General features: G+C 45.2%; 1 protein-coding gene across 2 annotated transcripts in view; it reads right to left on the bottom strand.

The window, feature by feature from the left end:
- Positions 1 to 4,581: 4,581 nt before the first annotated feature.
- PPARG (peroxisome proliferator activated receptor gamma) overlaps positions 4,582 to 17,537 on the bottom strand; it is a 128,251-nt gene continuing 115,295 nt past the window's right edge. The window contains exon 8 of one of the 2 annotated variants that reach the window (XM_036869003.1): positions 4,582 to 5,037. In XM_036869003.1, coding sequence (XP_036724898.1) covers positions 4,790 to 5,037 — 248 coding nt within the window. In that variant the 3' untranslated portion in view covers positions 4,582 to 4,789. The remainder of the gene's footprint in view (positions 5,038 to 17,537) is intronic. The other variant, XM_036869004.1, reaches the window with a different exon arrangement.

Here is a 17,537-nt window from a genome sequence, read left to right as displayed (position 1 = left end):
TCTGTAGCCAACACAGATTCACTGGTTAAGATGTGCCAAGGAACTATGTGAAGTGTTTTACAACCACTATTACATTTAATCATCATGATAACCCTGTAAGATGGGTATTACTATCCCATTTTACATATGCGGGTAATTAAGACCTAAAGAGGTTAAGAGATTGGCCAAAAGCCATGTGGTTATAGAGCCAGTAAGCAGTGGAGTTAGAGTTTTAACCCAAATCAGCCTAACAGTAAAGTCCACACGAGGGGGAGTTCCCTGGTGGCCTAGTGGTTAGGATTCAGCGCTTTCACTACAGAGGCCTGGCTTCGATCCCTGGTTGGGGAACCATCCTGCATGCTGCGTGGCATGGCCAAAATACAAAAAAATTAAAAAAAAATAAGTCACACGAGGATACTGTCTCCCCTAAGAGCTGTGTTTTCCATATGCCAGACACAGTCCTAAGTGATTTATACGATAGTTATACACTATTGATACAATAATCTCTTGATTGTCACAATTATCCCTCTCAGGACTTGATTCCATCCTTTTCCTTTGCTCCCCAGTGCAGATACTCATACTAGCTTCACGTTTGTCCCTTTGAGCTTCTCTTGTTAAACTGTGTTATTCAACACCTTTGAGCAAATTAATCCTAGACTCCTAGGACCTTGGGCATGTTGCTTAACTTCTTTGACCCTCAGGGTTTCCTCTGTCCTTTGAGTTGGTTGTTTCCTTTAGCTCTAATTTTCTGGAATTCCAGGACAAATGCAGAGCCTGTCTGGAAATGGGTGTAGGATGTGCACATGGGGTAGAAATGACCTTGCCATCAAGGTGCAGGAGCTTTGTGGTGAGGGGAATGTGAGGCCCTGACTCCTGGGACCAGTGACAGGGAGGGTGGCAGGGTCCTTCAGCCGAAAGGCTGTAACCTGACCCCAGGTAATGCGGTGAGTCAGAACCTCTAGGGCGCAGGAAGAAGCGTGTGGTATGCATGACCCCAGGGGCAGAGCTGGGCCTACAAGACTGTGAGATGGAAATCACCAAGGGGTCTGGAATGGAGAGAGCTTCCCATGCCTTCAGGCAGCTGTTCAGCCACTGCAAGCAGTGTAGAGGGGATTTGACTTTTAGAGAGATTTTCCAAAATGTAAATTTGATCACGTCCCTCTTCTGCCTGACAACATCCCCTGGATCGCTACGGCCTACAAATACAGTCCAAGGAGGTTCCTCAGCACGGAGCGTGAGGCTGTCCCAGCCCGACGCTGACTTGGCCACACGCACATCTCACCCCCTGCGCTAGGGCAGCCATCCCTAACTTCTTGCTGTTTTCTGAGCTTGTTCCATACTGTCACACTTCTGTGCCCCCCCCCCCGCCACACCCCGCTGTGAACCCTTTTTCCCATCTCTAGGCAGCTCAGCACTAGCACATCTGACCTCATCAGCATTATGTGGCCCCCCCGAGGGCAGGGCCTCGACACAGCCCCCTTCACATGTGGCAGACTCCAGAGGCCACCGAACGGCGCATACATTTGATGAATTTGATGGCATCTGACCATCTTCTAAACTCCTAAGATGCCACTATTTTCCTTCATTCCAATAAGCATTAAATGGAGGGCCCACCGTGCACAGGCACAGAGCGAAGGCTGGGGATATACAGAGAGTAATAGTGACAATTATGTAAATGGAGGCAACCAGGGGCCAGGGGCCAAGGACCGGGCTGGGCTGAGGGAAGAGGAAAATAGGGGGGTGGGCACTTAGTGAAGACAGGCGTCTTGGTCCCTTTGTTTTCTAACCCCAAACCGTTCCAGCTAGTATGTAGGAGGAGAGGAGGAAAGAGAACGCAACAGCATGGTCCACCTGGAGATGAACTCTGGTTCCTTCTCTCAGGATTCAGAACGGAAATTAGCTTTCTTGAGGAGGGCTCATCCCCACCCCAGGTCCCAGGTCGGTTGATGTGATCGTGTCTGTGGTTCTAGAGGTTTGAGCTCAGAAGATGTCTCTCCTAAAGGCTCAGGGATCCTACATTTTTAGGGACTCACTTCTGTACCCTGACTCTTTCCAAGGGAATAGGTATCCGGGGGCCAATTTCCAACCTTGTCAGACCTGCCCTGCTTTACCAGCACCACACGGCAGGAGATACAAAGCAAGTTAGGGCCTGCCCACAAAAAAGATTCGCCTGGTAGCCTCGAGGGGCCAAGCAAAAGGCACTGGAATCCAGGAGCAACTAAGTAAACCTACACAGCAGTCTGGTCCCTCACCCCTGCTGCCCTCAGCGGAGCTGATGCAGCCGGCCCTCCGGTTTCTGCCCCCGAGCTGACGATGGAGCATTTGTAGGGTGGCACCAGCCTGGCTTCCCAGCTCAAGTTCTTACTGAAGAGCCCCAGTTCTCTTGCTCCTCACCTACAATTAAAAAAAAAGCCCTTGGGTCACCCCCGTTTCTGATGGTGTCTAGAGAAGCAGGGTGTGCAGATACGGTTTCTGCCCTGGGTGCCCTGCCGCTCCAGTGTTCCATGGACAGCGGGGAGATGGGGGAGGAGACAGACCGTATCCAAGGCGGGTGCTGGGGAAGGGCCCTTGTGGGAGCCTCGAAACCCTTTTTCTTTCTTCCTTCCTTTTTTTTTTTTTTTTGGCTCTTGACCACGGTTACTTTTCTTCCTATTTTTGTTAACACAAATCCCTAAGTGTGTTTGTGTCCGGGGAAAGTGCTGTGAATAACCGATGATACATTTGTTGATGAACTTGTGAATCATCCTAGGGGAAAGGGAGTCCAGAGAGCGGAGCAGGAGCTCTGGAGGCTGCATAGGATGTGTCGTAAAATATTTAGCAAATGATCGTCCAAACCACAGGGAAAAAGTCAGAGAGATGGGAATTTGAAAGCTGCCAGGGTTTAAAAGCTATTTAATGCTAACCATCAGTGCCAAAGAGCTGAGAGCGGCTCCCTTCCTCCCTGCGTTGGCAGCGACAGCCCCGAGAACGTGGAGAGGCTTTGGACTGGCCATGGCTGCACTGAAAGGCTCTTTGTCCGCGCCCTCCTGTAAACAAGGGATCTCCTCTGAGGTGCTATCCTCGCCTTGCCTACTGCCCGCACCCTCTCTCTTTCTCAGGATCCCCCAGTGATAACTCTCCAGGAGGCACAGCAGGGAAGCCGCTAGCTGCTTGGCATCAAGGAAAGAAAAAACAGCCCCATGATGGACTGAATTTGTCACTTTCCCTTCCAACGTTCTGATGTCACTTAGACAACGACCTCAGTCCTTTGGTTCTAAAGGTCTGAGCTCAGGAGCTGTCTCTCCTAAAGGGTTAGGGACCTTGCATGTTTAGGGCTGGGGTCAGGACTCACTGCTCTAACCTGACTCTTTGGAGATCTGTTTATTTTGGGGTAAAGGATGAAAAGGCCTTTCCTGATATTTTGGCTTGAAAGCCTCGAAAGTTATGTATGTCCTCCTCAGTATCAATACCACGAGGAAAGATAAACTAAGGGAGAAGCGGCAGGGGGATAATTTAGGTCAGTGGAAACAATCATCCTGGAGAAGAAGAGAGACCTCAGCATAGTTTGCTGAGAGGCGTTCTTCAAAGTCATCATATGTGTTCGTGGCTAAGCATTGCTAATGAACTTGGTGGCCTCAATCAACAAATCTGTGCATTATGCCAAGAAGGTCCCTGCTTTTAGGGAACATATCATCTATTTTGCTGGGGAGGCATGCATTACCTAAACAGATAATTAGCCTTTGAGGTCACAAAAGTCAGAGCTCCCTGGGCAAGGTGGTGCCAAGGAGGCCAGCAGGAATACCTGTAGCAAAATTGCTCTGTGTACATCGGGACCAGAATGCGGCCCTTCTCCCTCATTCGTGTTTTGTTTTGGTTTTGTTTCCTTTTGTTGTTGTTATTCCTGCAATTTTCCTTCCCTAGAATGTCTTCCCTTCCACTCTCTACCTATCCCAAGTCCAACACATCCTTTGAAGCCCACATGAATGAATTTACAGTCACTCATGACTTTTCCAATCTTCATTACTTTGAACTCTTAGAGTACTTGGAGTCTGAACCATTCATTTGGCACATGGTTGTACAGTGTATTTTAATCTGTTTTTAAGAAGGATTCATCTTTTCTCCTCAATTCAATGGTAAGTTCTTTTTGGCAGGTGCCACATCTTATAACACTTCTGTGTTACCCACAGCATCTAGCCGTTAATACCTGCCACTGGCTATTTGCACATGCCTTGGTATCCTGTTAGAGGGCTGCTGTTGGTGAGTGAAAATCTTGGTTGGGATTGGGGAAGAAGATTGAATTCTTGGTAGGCCTAGGGATACGTCCCAAACGAGTACTTCTGGGTTAAGAAACACATGCTCTGAGCAGTTTTTGGTCCTGAAGTTCCATTCTTAGTTGTGATTTTTAAAGCAGATAGAAGGTTCAGAAAAGTTGTAAATTGAGTATAAAAAATTATTTGACTGAGAATGAAAATTGATCAGCAATTCCATTCATAGTGTTTCACATGTGTACGAAAGAAAGGAAAAAGAAAAGGAAGGAAGGAAGGAAGGGGGAGGAGATAAAAGGAAAAAAAGCCTGGAGGGTGGAGTGGGGAACACAGCAGACTCAGTCTTCAAATACAACAGCAATTTCATGATGTAATAATTTTTAATATTAAAAGTAAATTGTAAATGTATCTTTATAAACAATATGCATAAAATAGATCTATTATTCTAAAACCTTTTCTTTTTCAAATGCTTTTTCACAGTAATTTTTTAGGTGTCAGATTTTTCCCTCAAAATAATAGTGCAATTGGAAGAAGGAAAATGTTGTCAGTGAACTCGGACTTCTCTGCTAATACAAGTCCTTGTATATTTCCTGTAGAAGCGGGTGAAGACTCATGTCCGTCTCTGTTTTCTTTATTACTTGCAACAGCTGCACATGTTCTGTCACAATCTGTCTGAGGTCTGTCATTTTCTGGAGCAACTTGGCAAAGAGCTGAGAGGACTCGGGGTGGTTCAGCTTGAGCTGCAGCTCCAAGGCTTGCAGCAAGTTGTCTTGTATGTCCTCAATGGGTTTCACATTCAGCAAACCGGGGCGGTCTGGGGGAGCAGAAATGGAAGACAGAACAGCAGGTTCAGTTACAAAATTCCCTGGCTCCACATCTGAGGCATATTCAGCCAAACAACTCACTTTTTGTTGGTTTTGCTTTGGTTCTAAAATAGGGTATGGAGAAAGGGAAAGCAGATAGTGGGCAAGAACTGCATACAAAGAGAATGGAATGAAAACCAAGACTATCAAAGCTCTTTCCAGGGCCGTTCTCTTCCTGGCCAAGACTAAATCTGTGTGACCAGTTGACAGAAGAGGGTGGCAAGGCAACTGTCTCACCAGACGGGGGACTCTTCTGCTGGCATGTTTCTACTCGCTCAGAAATCTCATTTTCAACTTCTGTTCCGTCCTGATGAGTCTATGTTTTATAACCTCTACTTATTTTCTTACCACTACTTTAAATACACTTTTAACACAAACTTTGTCTTCTTTTTGCTTAATATAGCTCATGCATTTTCAAAGAGACAAGACATAGTTTTCAAATACTGTTACACTTGGGAAAGACAGACCAAATTTTAACATAGGCTTCTTCTGATTAGTGAGGTTGCAGGTAATTTTCACTTTCTTCTTTATACTTTTCCTTATTTGAACTTTTAAATGGCGAGCTTAAATTACTTTTAAGTTTTTAATGTTTTTGCTTCATGTAGCTCTTTTTAGATTCAACCTTAAATACTTTCTAGTATTCTTCTTTACTTTTACTTCTTTACTTTCTTGTATTCTATACTTCTTTTTCATCACATTTTCTAATGTATCCCTGCTGATGTTTAGAAAAAAATGATTGGCTTTGTTATATTGAATCTATTCCAGTTTCACTCTTGTCAATTCAAATAGTTTTTTATCACGGATTTAAAAAATTTTTTGGACAGACAATTGCATCTGCAAATAATCATAGTTTTATTTATTTCTTCTTTTCCAGTGTTTATAGTTCTCATTTCTTTTTCTTGCCATACTGCATTGGCTAATGTCGCTAGTATGGTATTAAATAATAGTAGTGTTGGGAGGCATTCTTGTTTTATTCCTAACCTTGAAGGAAATGCTTCTACTGGTTTACCACAAGTATGATGTTTACTGGATTATGGTGGATAGGTTTTTCTCCTGGCTCTCCAATAGTTTTAAAGTGTTTAATTTGTTTTAGTCAGGAATGTTGTTGCATTTCATCAAATGTTTTAAAGTTTTTCTACCTAGAGTGATGACCATATGGTTTTATCTTAATCTAGTGTAGTGAATTACATTAATAGATTTTCTTATACTCTTGCATTTGTTTGCTAATATTTTATTTAGGGTTTTTAAATTTGTGAGATTGGTCCAGAGTCTTTTTTTGTGTGTGTGCTACCTTTTGCCTATTTTGGTAATAAATGTTAACTAGTCTTATAGACTGAGTTGAGAAGTTTTACTTCTGTTTCTATGTAGTGATGATCTATTCCTTGATGGTTTCTTGGAATTTATTTGCAGAACCATCTGAGCCTGGTGGTAAATCTTTAACTATCTTTAATTTTCCTCCTATAGCTTTTAATTTATTCAGGTTTTCTACTACTTATAAAGGAAAATTTTAGTAATTTATATTGGAATAAAGTTGTATATAATATTCTCTTAGAATCTGAATCTCTTTTATTATTTTTATATATACCTCCTTTAACTTAATGCTCTTTATTTGTGTACTGTCTCACTTAAAACTTTGACTTGCCAAAGGCTTATCTATTTTTTGCTTTTTAAAAAAGCACAACTTCTGGTTTTACTGATCAACTCTGTTTTTGAAAATTGCCTTTTGTTTTCAATTTAGCTAATTCATTCTTTTAACTTTCTTTAGGTTTTTTTTTTTCTTTCCTCTTTTTCTCATTTCTTGGGTTGAATGCTTAATTCACTTAGTTTCAGTATTTCTTATTTTCTGATAGATGAGGTTAAAATTTCTCTAAAATTTCCTCTGAGGGTCACTTTTGTTTCACCCCATAGGCTTTGGTAAATCATACTCTCACAGTTCTTTTCTAAATAGTCTGTTTTACTATTTTGATTTCACTTTTAATCTAAGAGTTATATAGAGACATGTTTTTAGATTTCCAAGTGGAAAGTCTGAGTGTTTGTTTTTGTTTTTTCTAATTTCTAAGTTTGGTTAGAATATAAGGTTTTCTCATTAAGGCTCAGCAGAGGGGCGCAGAGATTACGTATGACATTCAGGTCACTCACTTGATACCTTGTACTGATTCCAAATTTTAGCTCTTGAAGGCCAATCACCCTCTTTTTCTCATTTTAACTCTTCTCCCCTTCACTGTAAACTAAAGCACCGTATAAAAGTTTTTACTTCCCTTTTTAATGTTCCTCATTGTCTTGCCTCCGTTTATCATTGTGCCTTTGCTTAAGCCCTTTCTACACAAAGTCCCTCAAACATCCTACATTCTGTCATAACTGTGCTTAGGCACGTTCTGTTCCTCCTGCCGGGAGCAGTCTCACCTTCCCTCCAACCATCCTACTGACTTCAACCTACTCTTCAAAATCTAGCCCGTGTCCTTATGTCCTGGAGCCTTCCTGGAGATCATCCCTTCCTTGCCCCCGTTCTTCCAATCCCGTTTCTCTGGTCCTCATAGCATCCTACAGACACCTCAATTGCTACTGTCCTAGTAGATTACATTTATTGAGTGGTTATCATTTCCCAAAAATTGTACTGAGGGCTTTATATACAATATATCATTTAATCTCCACAATAACTCCATGAGGTCAGTGCTTTAAGGAGGGGAAAATGAAGATTTAGAGAAAGGAGTTAAATCCTGCCCAAGATCTGCCACTTGCTAGTAAACAGCACTGCTGAAATTTCAATCTGATTCCGAATGCTATACTCTTATTACCTTGTAATAACTCTTATTACCTTGTATTATAGGTACTGATTTTCTTGTTTATCTCCCCTACTTGGCCACGAGAGATCAGAGGGCAGAGACTATGTCTTGATCATCTCTGAGGCTCCAGTGGAAACACAGGAAGCACTCAGTTGGCTGAGTTTATGAGTGAGAAGGCTTTTCTAGCCAAGAGTCCTGAATTGAAAAGTACAGTTCTTCTGGTTGGTGAACAAGCCTGAAGGCAGGATCAATGCACAAAGAAGCCTCCGGAAATAGCGTTTTCCTGTATTCAGTAAACTCGAGCAACCTTTAGCCGCTGAGGTGAGACACAGGAGAGCAATGTGAGAATGATCTCAGGTGGGATTGTCGGAACTCTAAACATGCTCTTACATTTTTTTTTCTTTTTTCTTTTTTTAAATTACAGACAGAAAGTTACCTGTAGTTTGATTTTCTCCCCTCAACTTCTTTAACATCTCCCATTGACTGGAGTAATTTTTTTTTTTTTTTAAATTTCAGCACTTAATTTTGGAAACATTAGCAAGAATCTCAGCTTCTGAGAATGAAACAGATGATTTAGTCCTGGCCTAGAGAATCACACCCCTGGAGGAGTTGTCCTTTCTCACAGTTGCTATGCAATAATGAAACCCCCTGACACTTCAAGGAAAACCAGATCCTGGATTGGTGCCTTGGGTTTAATGGTTGCCGATCCTCCCCCTGAACAGACGTGCCAGATTTCAAAGGCCTGGACTGGACAGCAAACGCATGTGCATTGGCAGTGGCAGCATTTTGTGTCGAGGCGTCGGTGTGGCTCCTCTGTGGCCTGGGACCCCACACCCTTGTGCAGACCCGCTGCTCACTGGGGCCCGGGCTCCTCAGAGCCTTTTCTCCTTCCTCCTTCCTCTAGAGCAGCATCCGTGGGGTCAGAACTTCTGCAGAGGAGATTATGTTAATCTACTAGGTTTCATTTATCGTGACAGTTCAAACAAGCAAACCCTCAAATGCAGCGGATCGGGCTTGCTGGAAACACTTGGCTGCCGTGCAGTACAATGGAACTGTTCCCTCTAGGAGTGGAGAAGGATCTGGTTTGGATTTTCAAACCTCTCTTTGGCAAGTTATTTTTTATGATGTGACAGATGAAGTTTGGCTGAAATTTTGTGGCCACTGATTTATATTTTCTCTAGTGACAAGTTAGATCATTTACAGATCTGTCCCACTGTCGCCCTTACTGAGCCTCAGTCAAGGCAAGAATGGAGTGCAGGAGAGTGGGAAAGTGGTCTGTTCTACTTTTAGGTCTCTCACTAACCAGCTCTGTGACCTTGGGCAAACTGATCAAGTTCACTGCGCCTCAATTTTCTCCTCTGTAAACGAAAAGGACTGGATTAGAGAGATATCTCTAAGACCCTAGTTCAAAAGTTGTAAGCTTTATTCTTATTTGTAATTCCCTTTACAAAAGTCACATAATTAAACTGGGGAAATTAACTCAAAATCTAATTAGAAAAGTATATCAACAGGCTTACACATTAAACTTAAAACATTTGGCTTATTTAAAAAGCAAAAAAGCTTCCTTTGGTCTTAAGCACTCCCTAGGGTCAAGGGCAAAAGGGATTTGTCAGGCTTGTCCCCACCCTTTACCCTCCAGTCAGCGCCAAGACCTTCCCTGCTTCCCCTGCCTGTCTTTCTCTTTCCACTTTCCTTCTGCTCACACTTGAACACTTACTGAGCTAAGCTGGGCACCACAAACGTGCCATAGAAATCTGTCTAAAGACCCAGCCGTCCTGGGTCCCTTCTCTTCCCTCTCCCTTTCCCATCGGCCCAGGGCCTGCTAAGGTATTGTTCTTAGAAGGCTGGTCTGAGGTCCTCTCCCTACACCTTGCTGAGGGTTAGAGTTGGGGTCTGGAATAGGATCAGGGTCAAGGGACCCTCTTCATTGGCCCTAGGTTGCCTAGAAAGCCCTTTTGGGAAAGTGCGTGCTGACTCAGGCTCCAGGACCCAACACTCGAGGAAGCTGGAGTCAATTACCGGTTCCTTACTCCCCAGGCTGCAAAGAATTGGGAAAGAAACCTTTCCGGTCCCCATCGTGCAGCGCTGGAATTGATTAGAGAGCACTGTTGATTGTGGGCAAATCTACAAAGCTCCCATCTTATCCAGATCTGGTTCTGTTAAGTGAAGAGCTTATCTGAAGCAGATTCAAATTCTCTGGACCCTCCTGGGATCTGCCCACCTGGGCCAGGCATTTCCCTAGACCAGATTTTCTCAGGAGGGGTCTCAGTTAGGGAACCAGATGGCCACAGAGGCATCTCCTGAAGGAGATGCAGAAAAACCAAAGCGCGTGGTTTTGTTTCTTTTCTAGTTGCTGCTGTCATGCTGTTCCCAGTCTTTTCCTATTGGATTTCTTTCTGATGGAGACAAATCTGAAAAGGATTGTACCCAGGGCATTTAGGAAAAAGAAGTCTGATAGCTGGGCAGCTGTAAATTGATCCGAAGGCAATGGAAGAACTTAGCTCAGGTGTGGGCTGAAACTGAAGGGAGGTGGAGCTCCCGGGAGCTCGCACTTTGCATTTCACTTCCTTTTACTCTTGCTCCCCAATTTCCTTTTATTCCATTGCTTCCTAAGTTCACAGATGTGTTAAAAAGAGGAGTGGATTTGGGAACTGAAGACTTGATCTCATCTCTCCTCCACTTAGCTTCCATGTGACTTTGGACAAGTCATCTTATCTTTCTGGGTTTTGGCTGAATTTTCAAGGCAACAGTGGTGTTTCTTTCCTAAGGTCATGGTTAGAAGGAGTTAGGTAAAGGAGCTTTATAACATATTACTATTCTCTGTGTTTGTTCAGATAGAGGCAGTTTCCACAGGAATGGGGTCCGGAGCGTAAGCAGGGGTGGGGTGGCATGTATGCAGTTGGGAAATGGGAGGTTTCTGAGCTGTTATTGGTAGAGCATAAATTCAGGAGCATGAGAAAATGATTCCTGATGCAGATACACGTTTGGGGTTTTGGGCAAGTTCTCATTCCTGTAGTTGAACACATGTAAGCAAGACTGAGAACAATGATGAAACAGAGAAGCCCCCGAGCCTAAATTCACTTCTTCCTTAGAGATGGTGTTAGGGATTCTGCGGTCCTTTTCTGATCTAACCATCAGGATCATGGGGCGCATTAGGCAAAACTCTGAATTCATCCAAGTCTGTCTTTGGTAAACTGGTATGGCCTGTAGCAATTCCCTCCCACCATCCTACCTCTAAGAGAAAATAACCTAAGAAAGTTTCACATGTTCTTTTCATATTTAAATTTGAACCGGGGCTTGACTGAGTGCAGGCTTGATTCTCAACTCTGCCTCCACACTGAAATCATATGGGGAAATTAAAAACACGCAAACTTATACCTGGGTCCCATCCTGAGAGACTCCGATTGCCTTGGCCTGAGGTAGCTTACTTGCTGGGTAGTCTCGGGCGAGTTCCTTAACCTCTCTGTACCTTGGTTTCCTCATTTAAAAGATGGAGACATGACAGTAATCTAGCTCGCAGTATTGTCAAGAGGATGAAATGAGTTACTAGATGGAAAGTGCTCAGAGCAGCGTCTGACACATGGGAAGTTAGCTATTTCTATTTGCACTAGTGAACAGTACAATCCAACGTGCCTCTTTTCTTTCTCCTCCTCTCATTGCTGCGATGCTCTTGGGTCTTCTCTGTATCTTTCCTATTCTTTCTCCCTTAATTGCTCCCTTCTTCTCCACCCTGCCTTCTAGATGCTTTTCCCTTTCCACTCCTGGGACTGCACCTTGCTGGGGATGTGGTGTCTAGAATCCTAGCAAGGCCAGCCGAAATTAATCAGAAGTGTGAACAATGGATGATTTGGGGAGAAATGTGGTTGATGGCTGCTATCAGGGAAAGGGAACAACAGAACAGAGATCTTGTACTGAACAGATAAAGATCATCGGTGACAATCATGTCTGCCGCGAATGCACGTGTGGCTAGTGGAGTCCTTCCCTCTGAAGTGGTCCCGTTCTAACATATCCCTGTTAAACAACAGTTAAATAAATGCTTTCTCTGTCTGTGTCCAAATGACAACCGCAAAATGACACAGCAATGACATGTACTATTTGGCTAGGATGGAGGGCGCGGATGACCACCACAATGAAACCAAGCCCAGGCCATATTTTCTTTTATCTGCCCATTAAGTAGCAATTGCACACCAAGTCCCCTTACCTCAAACGCTCAACTACCACCTCCAAAAGCCACCTCCCCACCTACAGCACAGAACACAAAAGTATCTGGTAACAAGGTGGACAGCGCTTCCTCTCTGCAGCGTTCAAAGCTCGTTGCATCTCTCAACGGCACCTGCTGTGAACGGAGCGTGGGGCCCCTTTTATTTCCAGCTCTTTCAGAATGGAAACGGGACCGGAGACTTCCGTCCTGCCCTTGGGAAGTCCCATCTTTCCTACCTCCTTTCACCAGGGGTTTGGGTCCCCTCATTCTGGTCATTTGTGGTCACTCAAGTGAAGCTCAGCCCCATGGTTTGCTCCCCTTCCCCGTGTCCCTCCCAGGGGAGCAGTGGGCCCCCCTCAAGCCGAGGGATGCAGATAAATTTCTGCCCCTTCTGTGTCCCACACCAGCTCTGATCAAGACTGGGAGGTAGAGGAACCAGGCTTGAGTGGAAAGATGGAGAGTGCTTTCTTCTCCCCCATCACGCCTGACACACTCATGCTCCGAATCCAACGACTCTCCCTTGCTTCCTCAACCTCTAGAAATGCCAACGGCAAACCAAAGGGAGTCAACAAAATAAAAAGTGGCCAAGGATTTGTTCTCTGCACCTCTCCCCTCCCCCCACGTCTTCCTTTGCAACCTCTTGGAGAAGAACCTGTGATCTCAAAACATAGGCGTGATCTCCAACCTCTAAGTATGACTTCTTAACACATAATGTGCCCCAAACTTTACAGAATTCCCCACCACACTCCTGCTCGTCGGCGCCTCCTTCAGGGGCAGCAGGGCCCAGAGTTCTCCCCTCCCTCCCCTCCCTCCAGTATCTCTGTCCCTCGGGGTTTTGTTCTCAATCCACAGCTAATCCCCTTAAAGTGATAGCTGATACAGGGATTAGCTGCTATCTCCTTAGGAGTATTTATATGGTGCTAAGGGATTTTAAGAATGCTATTGGTGAAATTTCAAGCAATCTGACTGGCAGGGTTGTGTGGAGCTCCTTCACGTTATACAGTACAGGGAAGAGGGAAAACGAGCATTTCTTGTGTGCTTACCACGTCCCAGGCATTGTGCCAGAGGCTTCACATAATGTTCTTTCATTTACTTACAGAACTGATAAGGAATTCAGGCTCAGGCAGGTAAATAACGGCCTGAAGTCACACATCTAGGAAGTGGTGGGGTGCGGGGTTTGGGGAGCCCACAGTCCCCCACCGCCCCATCCTGCCTCTCCTGGTCCACCGATGGGTGACGCGGCGGGACCCTGGGGGCACGCGCTCTCCCCGGGAGCGCGGGGCTCCTCACCACCTGCGCCGGCCTCTGGAACCAGGGCCGGTTTCACTCTTCCTCACTTGCGGAGGATCTGTCTGAGTGCCGTGCCAGTCTGGAAGTCTGCCTGGGGTCACCCAGAGTTTAAACACACATTGTGAGAACCCGAAATGATAAAGTGCTCCCCGAAGCGGCCCACTGACTGGCTGACTGAGCCTCTTCCAAGATGCTGGTGTGGGGACAGGAATGACTCAGCAGTTTGGCTTTCAAGCCCATGTCTGTCTCTGAGGTCAAGTACAGCGAATGATCCCAGCCTACCAGGCCTGGGGTGAGGAGGGGATTTTATCTCTGAAGCAGTCACAGATGCTTCAATGATGCTTCAATGTTCCACAAATGACAAAAGCCTCTGTGTGCGTGCACGCGACTGTGTGTAGTTTAAGTTTCTCAGATGATTCTAGTGTGTTTCTCTTCTCCCTACCCACCCCCACCCCCAATTCTCTGGTTTTGAGAATTTGGGTGCCAGCTGAGAACTTATAAATATACCTCCCTCTGTCTAAACCAAGTCTGTGAGGTTATGAGAAGAGTGAACTAATGGGACATTTCTAGATAACCCACACTGAGTCATTACTCAAAGCCATCCCGGCCACCTGACAGGATCTGCCCGCTGGTCACGGCAGCACAGTGGGGGGACCAGAACAGCAGGCGAAGAGAGCAGTGCCATACACCATGCAGACACGGAGCAGGTGCCCATTCAATAGTTTTCAATTAATAAATGAAGGCAGGTACTCTCTGACACAATCATGGGCCAGATGGGAGATATGAACCATGTAATCAACACTCTTCAACTGCCCTGCTCAAGGCTGAGTCACATGAGAAATCAGATGTCTGTGTTTATTCTCAATATCACGAGAACAGTCAGAAAAACAACTTTTACCACTCAGACCCCAGCCTAAGTCTTGTCCAAAAACACTGTACGGATAAAGTAGCTGAATATTTAACTGCCACAGGAGAATGGAAGAAAGTTGGCCTCTTGTTCTTCACAGTATTTTTAATACCTCAGTTTTCAAATATTTTTGGTTTTGTCTCCCCCCAGTTAACTAGTAAGGATGATGCCAACAGACAATGAAGACATGGGGGCCACTGGGCTGTGGAGAATCAGAGGCCCCCTGAGCTGGGGTTTCCTCAAGAACAGCACAGGCCCACTCAGGCACGTGCCCTCTATCTTTTGCTCCAGAGGAGAGCTCGGCTGTCCATTCTAACTGGTAGAAACAGCTTTGCAGTAAAATGGAAGGATTACACACGAGCTGTCACTATCCTCAAGATTTTGGAGGGCAGTTAGGGATGGGGAGGAGAGATGGACACGCACAAGCCCAGAGCCCCCCCCCCCCCCCCCCCCCCCCCCCCCCCCCCCCCCCCCCCCGCTCTGTCCTGCGATCCTTACTGCTCTCTGAGCTGGAGGGAGGGGTTCCTTGCACATGAATGGGAGGAGTGACGTTTGGATTGTCTCCGAAGGGCAGGAAGAAATTAAGGTACTGGAAGGTATTGTAACAATTTTAAATTTCTCGCACAAATTTTCCTGCAACCACTTCTCTCCATCGGAACCTGCTATAAGATGGTATCTGATTAAGCTCGGACATATTTACTTAGGTACTTAAAGCTTATGGTCAGCTTTTGCAGGGAGCTCTGCGAACGGGGGCTGTGCTACCGGAACAAATGGGAGAACCAGCACCAGTCTCGGCATTAACACTGGGCTCTGTTCCGTCCCAGAACAGTTCTCAAACCTGGGGTGTAATTTTGTTAGGCAGTCAGGTACAAGTGGTGTCTTGAGAAGGGCTTTGGAAAGCAGGAAGTAATATCTGGACTATAATAGGAAATTCTTGATGAAAATACTTGGCGGCAATATGGAAATGGGTAGTTTCTGATAACTGCCAAAGAACCCCAAGTCCAAGGTAAGGAACTGGGATGCTTCCACATCTCAATACACAAAAGGGCATCCGTTTTAAGGTCAGATTGGATCAGACCTTGGCCTCACCGATTAGTAGCTCTGTGACCTTGGGAAAATTGCTTAATCTCTCTAAACTTCTGTTTTCTCCATCTATAAAATGGGGATAATGAGAGACTTTCTAGAATTGCAGGAAAAATTAAACAAAGATTCAGAATGTAGGTAAAGTGCTTAGCATCTATTCTGGTTCACAATGAAGTATTCAATAAATGGCAGCTATTATTATTATTATTATTAATATTTGATTACTATTCATTCAACAAGGATGTATTCGTACTTATTCTGGGCCAGGTGCTGTACTTTGATTCTATTCTAATTCCAACAAATTAAAAAGTATATATTGATACACATATAAGTCAGGACCAAGGGTAAGAAACAGAGCTCCATGGTATTGACCTGAGAGGTCTAGGAGTTTTCCAACTGTCACAGAATATCCACTCTTCCTTGATCTGTAGATGTACATCTGTGAACAATTCCCCCTTCCTGTACCCTATGCTCCCTGCCCACTCAACAGCAGAAACGCACAGGATCGCTCGCTCCAAGAGCAGCTGTCCAAAATCGCTTCACAGAGAAAGAACACGGCTGGGACGGCTGGAAACAGGAGGAACTGCTATATAGGAGGTTTGTATAACCCAGCCAGACCCAAGAGGGTAAATGAGGGGCTGCATGACTTGCCATCTGTGACTGCTGCACCAATATTTACAGCTTCTCTGTCATTAGGATGGCGATGACAATCGGCCTCGAGAAATATACTGTAAAATCCAGTGAATTTCCTCCCCATATCTTGGAAGTTTGGGAAGAACTGTAATGGATTCCAAACTGTTTTGAATTAACAGAAAGAGCTTTTTCCTGTTTTTCCTGTTGCCGAGTTCCAGCTGGAACCCTCCTAAGCTTTTCTCCAGCAAACAGCCAACGCCCAAGGGGGCAAAGTGTCCAGTGGAGTGTCCTGGGGCTTGTCAGCTTTACTGAGCTTTCTACTTGGCCTTGGTTGCTGGTGGGTTTGAGGAGTTTGCTGGTGTGGCTGGCGTGAGGCTGTGGCGCCAGCTGCAAGCATGCCCTTGCTGGAGGCAGTGTGATTACTCTTGACGCCACCCATCCAGGCGGCGAGACCAGAGCGGGCAAGGGAAGTTCTTCCCTTATCACCACGCCCAAGGAAGCTGTGCTTCTGGACTCTGGGCCAGACCTGCAGGAGAGCAGTGACGGGACCACAGGTTGGGGCCACCGACACAACGAGGGAGTTGACCACGGGAGTTGACCACATCCGCCAGCCAGGTGGCAGAAGAGACACTGGGAGGTGACAGTGAGGACACCTGGGTTTCCCTCCTAGTACCGCTGCTCACTAGTTGTCAGCTCACCTAAGTCTATGACTCTCTCTTCTCTTTCCATGGAATAAGAATGAAAATACAGGAGAATTGTCAGGATCTAGTGAGAGAATGAAAGGGACAAAGTGCTGTCCTTTGGTTCTGGAATGTTGTTCTTTTTAGTCTCATTCTTCTTGCCTGAAGCTCGGAGGAGAAAGAGGGAGAGAGGAGAAAACCTTGAGAAGAACTAGGTCATCTTCCTCAGCAAGTGGTTTGCGACCTGAATAAATAGTAGAAATGCTGAACACCAGGCCAATCTAAGGACCAAATCTAACAGCATCAGCAGTTTCTAGGACTGAAGCTGAGTGACAGTGATCTTTACTACTGCAACTCCAGTTTTCTCAGCAAATACTTAGTTGGGTCAAATCAGGTACTTTCATCCAAAAATCCCCTTTGGGTCCTCTGGGGATCCCCCGCCCTTAATCTCCCCAATCCCTCACCACCCCACTCTTACATAATGCCCATCTCCCCATTTTCTCTTCAGTCTAGCTTCATAGCCTTGACCAGAATGAAACTCTTCTGTGATTCTAAGGCCAGCTTAGAAGGAGGTCACCGGGATCCCTGCCCAAAGTGCTTCTCTCTCAAGTCACTAAAGCTATCTGTAGGCTTCAGAATAAACTGCAGAGGAGAAAATAATCCCTCTTGTTAAGAATAAGCAGGATCAGAAATTTGTTTACTGGACCAAACCTTCTTGCTTGCACGAATGTTTTCCCTTTCTGGAAAACCCAGGACGGGAATTGAGAAATTACATGTTGTACAACAAATTATATGTTGTACTCCAATAAACCACAATCAGGGATGTTGGTTTCACCATCTATAGATGACTGGGACACTGATCCCCCTTGGAACT

This window comes from Balaenoptera musculus, chromosome 11 (assembly GCF_009873245.2).
Source record: "Balaenoptera musculus isolate JJ_BM4_2016_0621 chromosome 11, mBalMus1.pri.v3, whole genome shotgun sequence".
NCBI lineage: Eukaryota > Metazoa > Chordata > Mammalia > Artiodactyla > Balaenopteridae > Balaenoptera > Balaenoptera musculus.
Note: the sequence above shows the minus strand (reverse complement) of the source record. Positions and strands in the feature narration are given on the sequence as shown.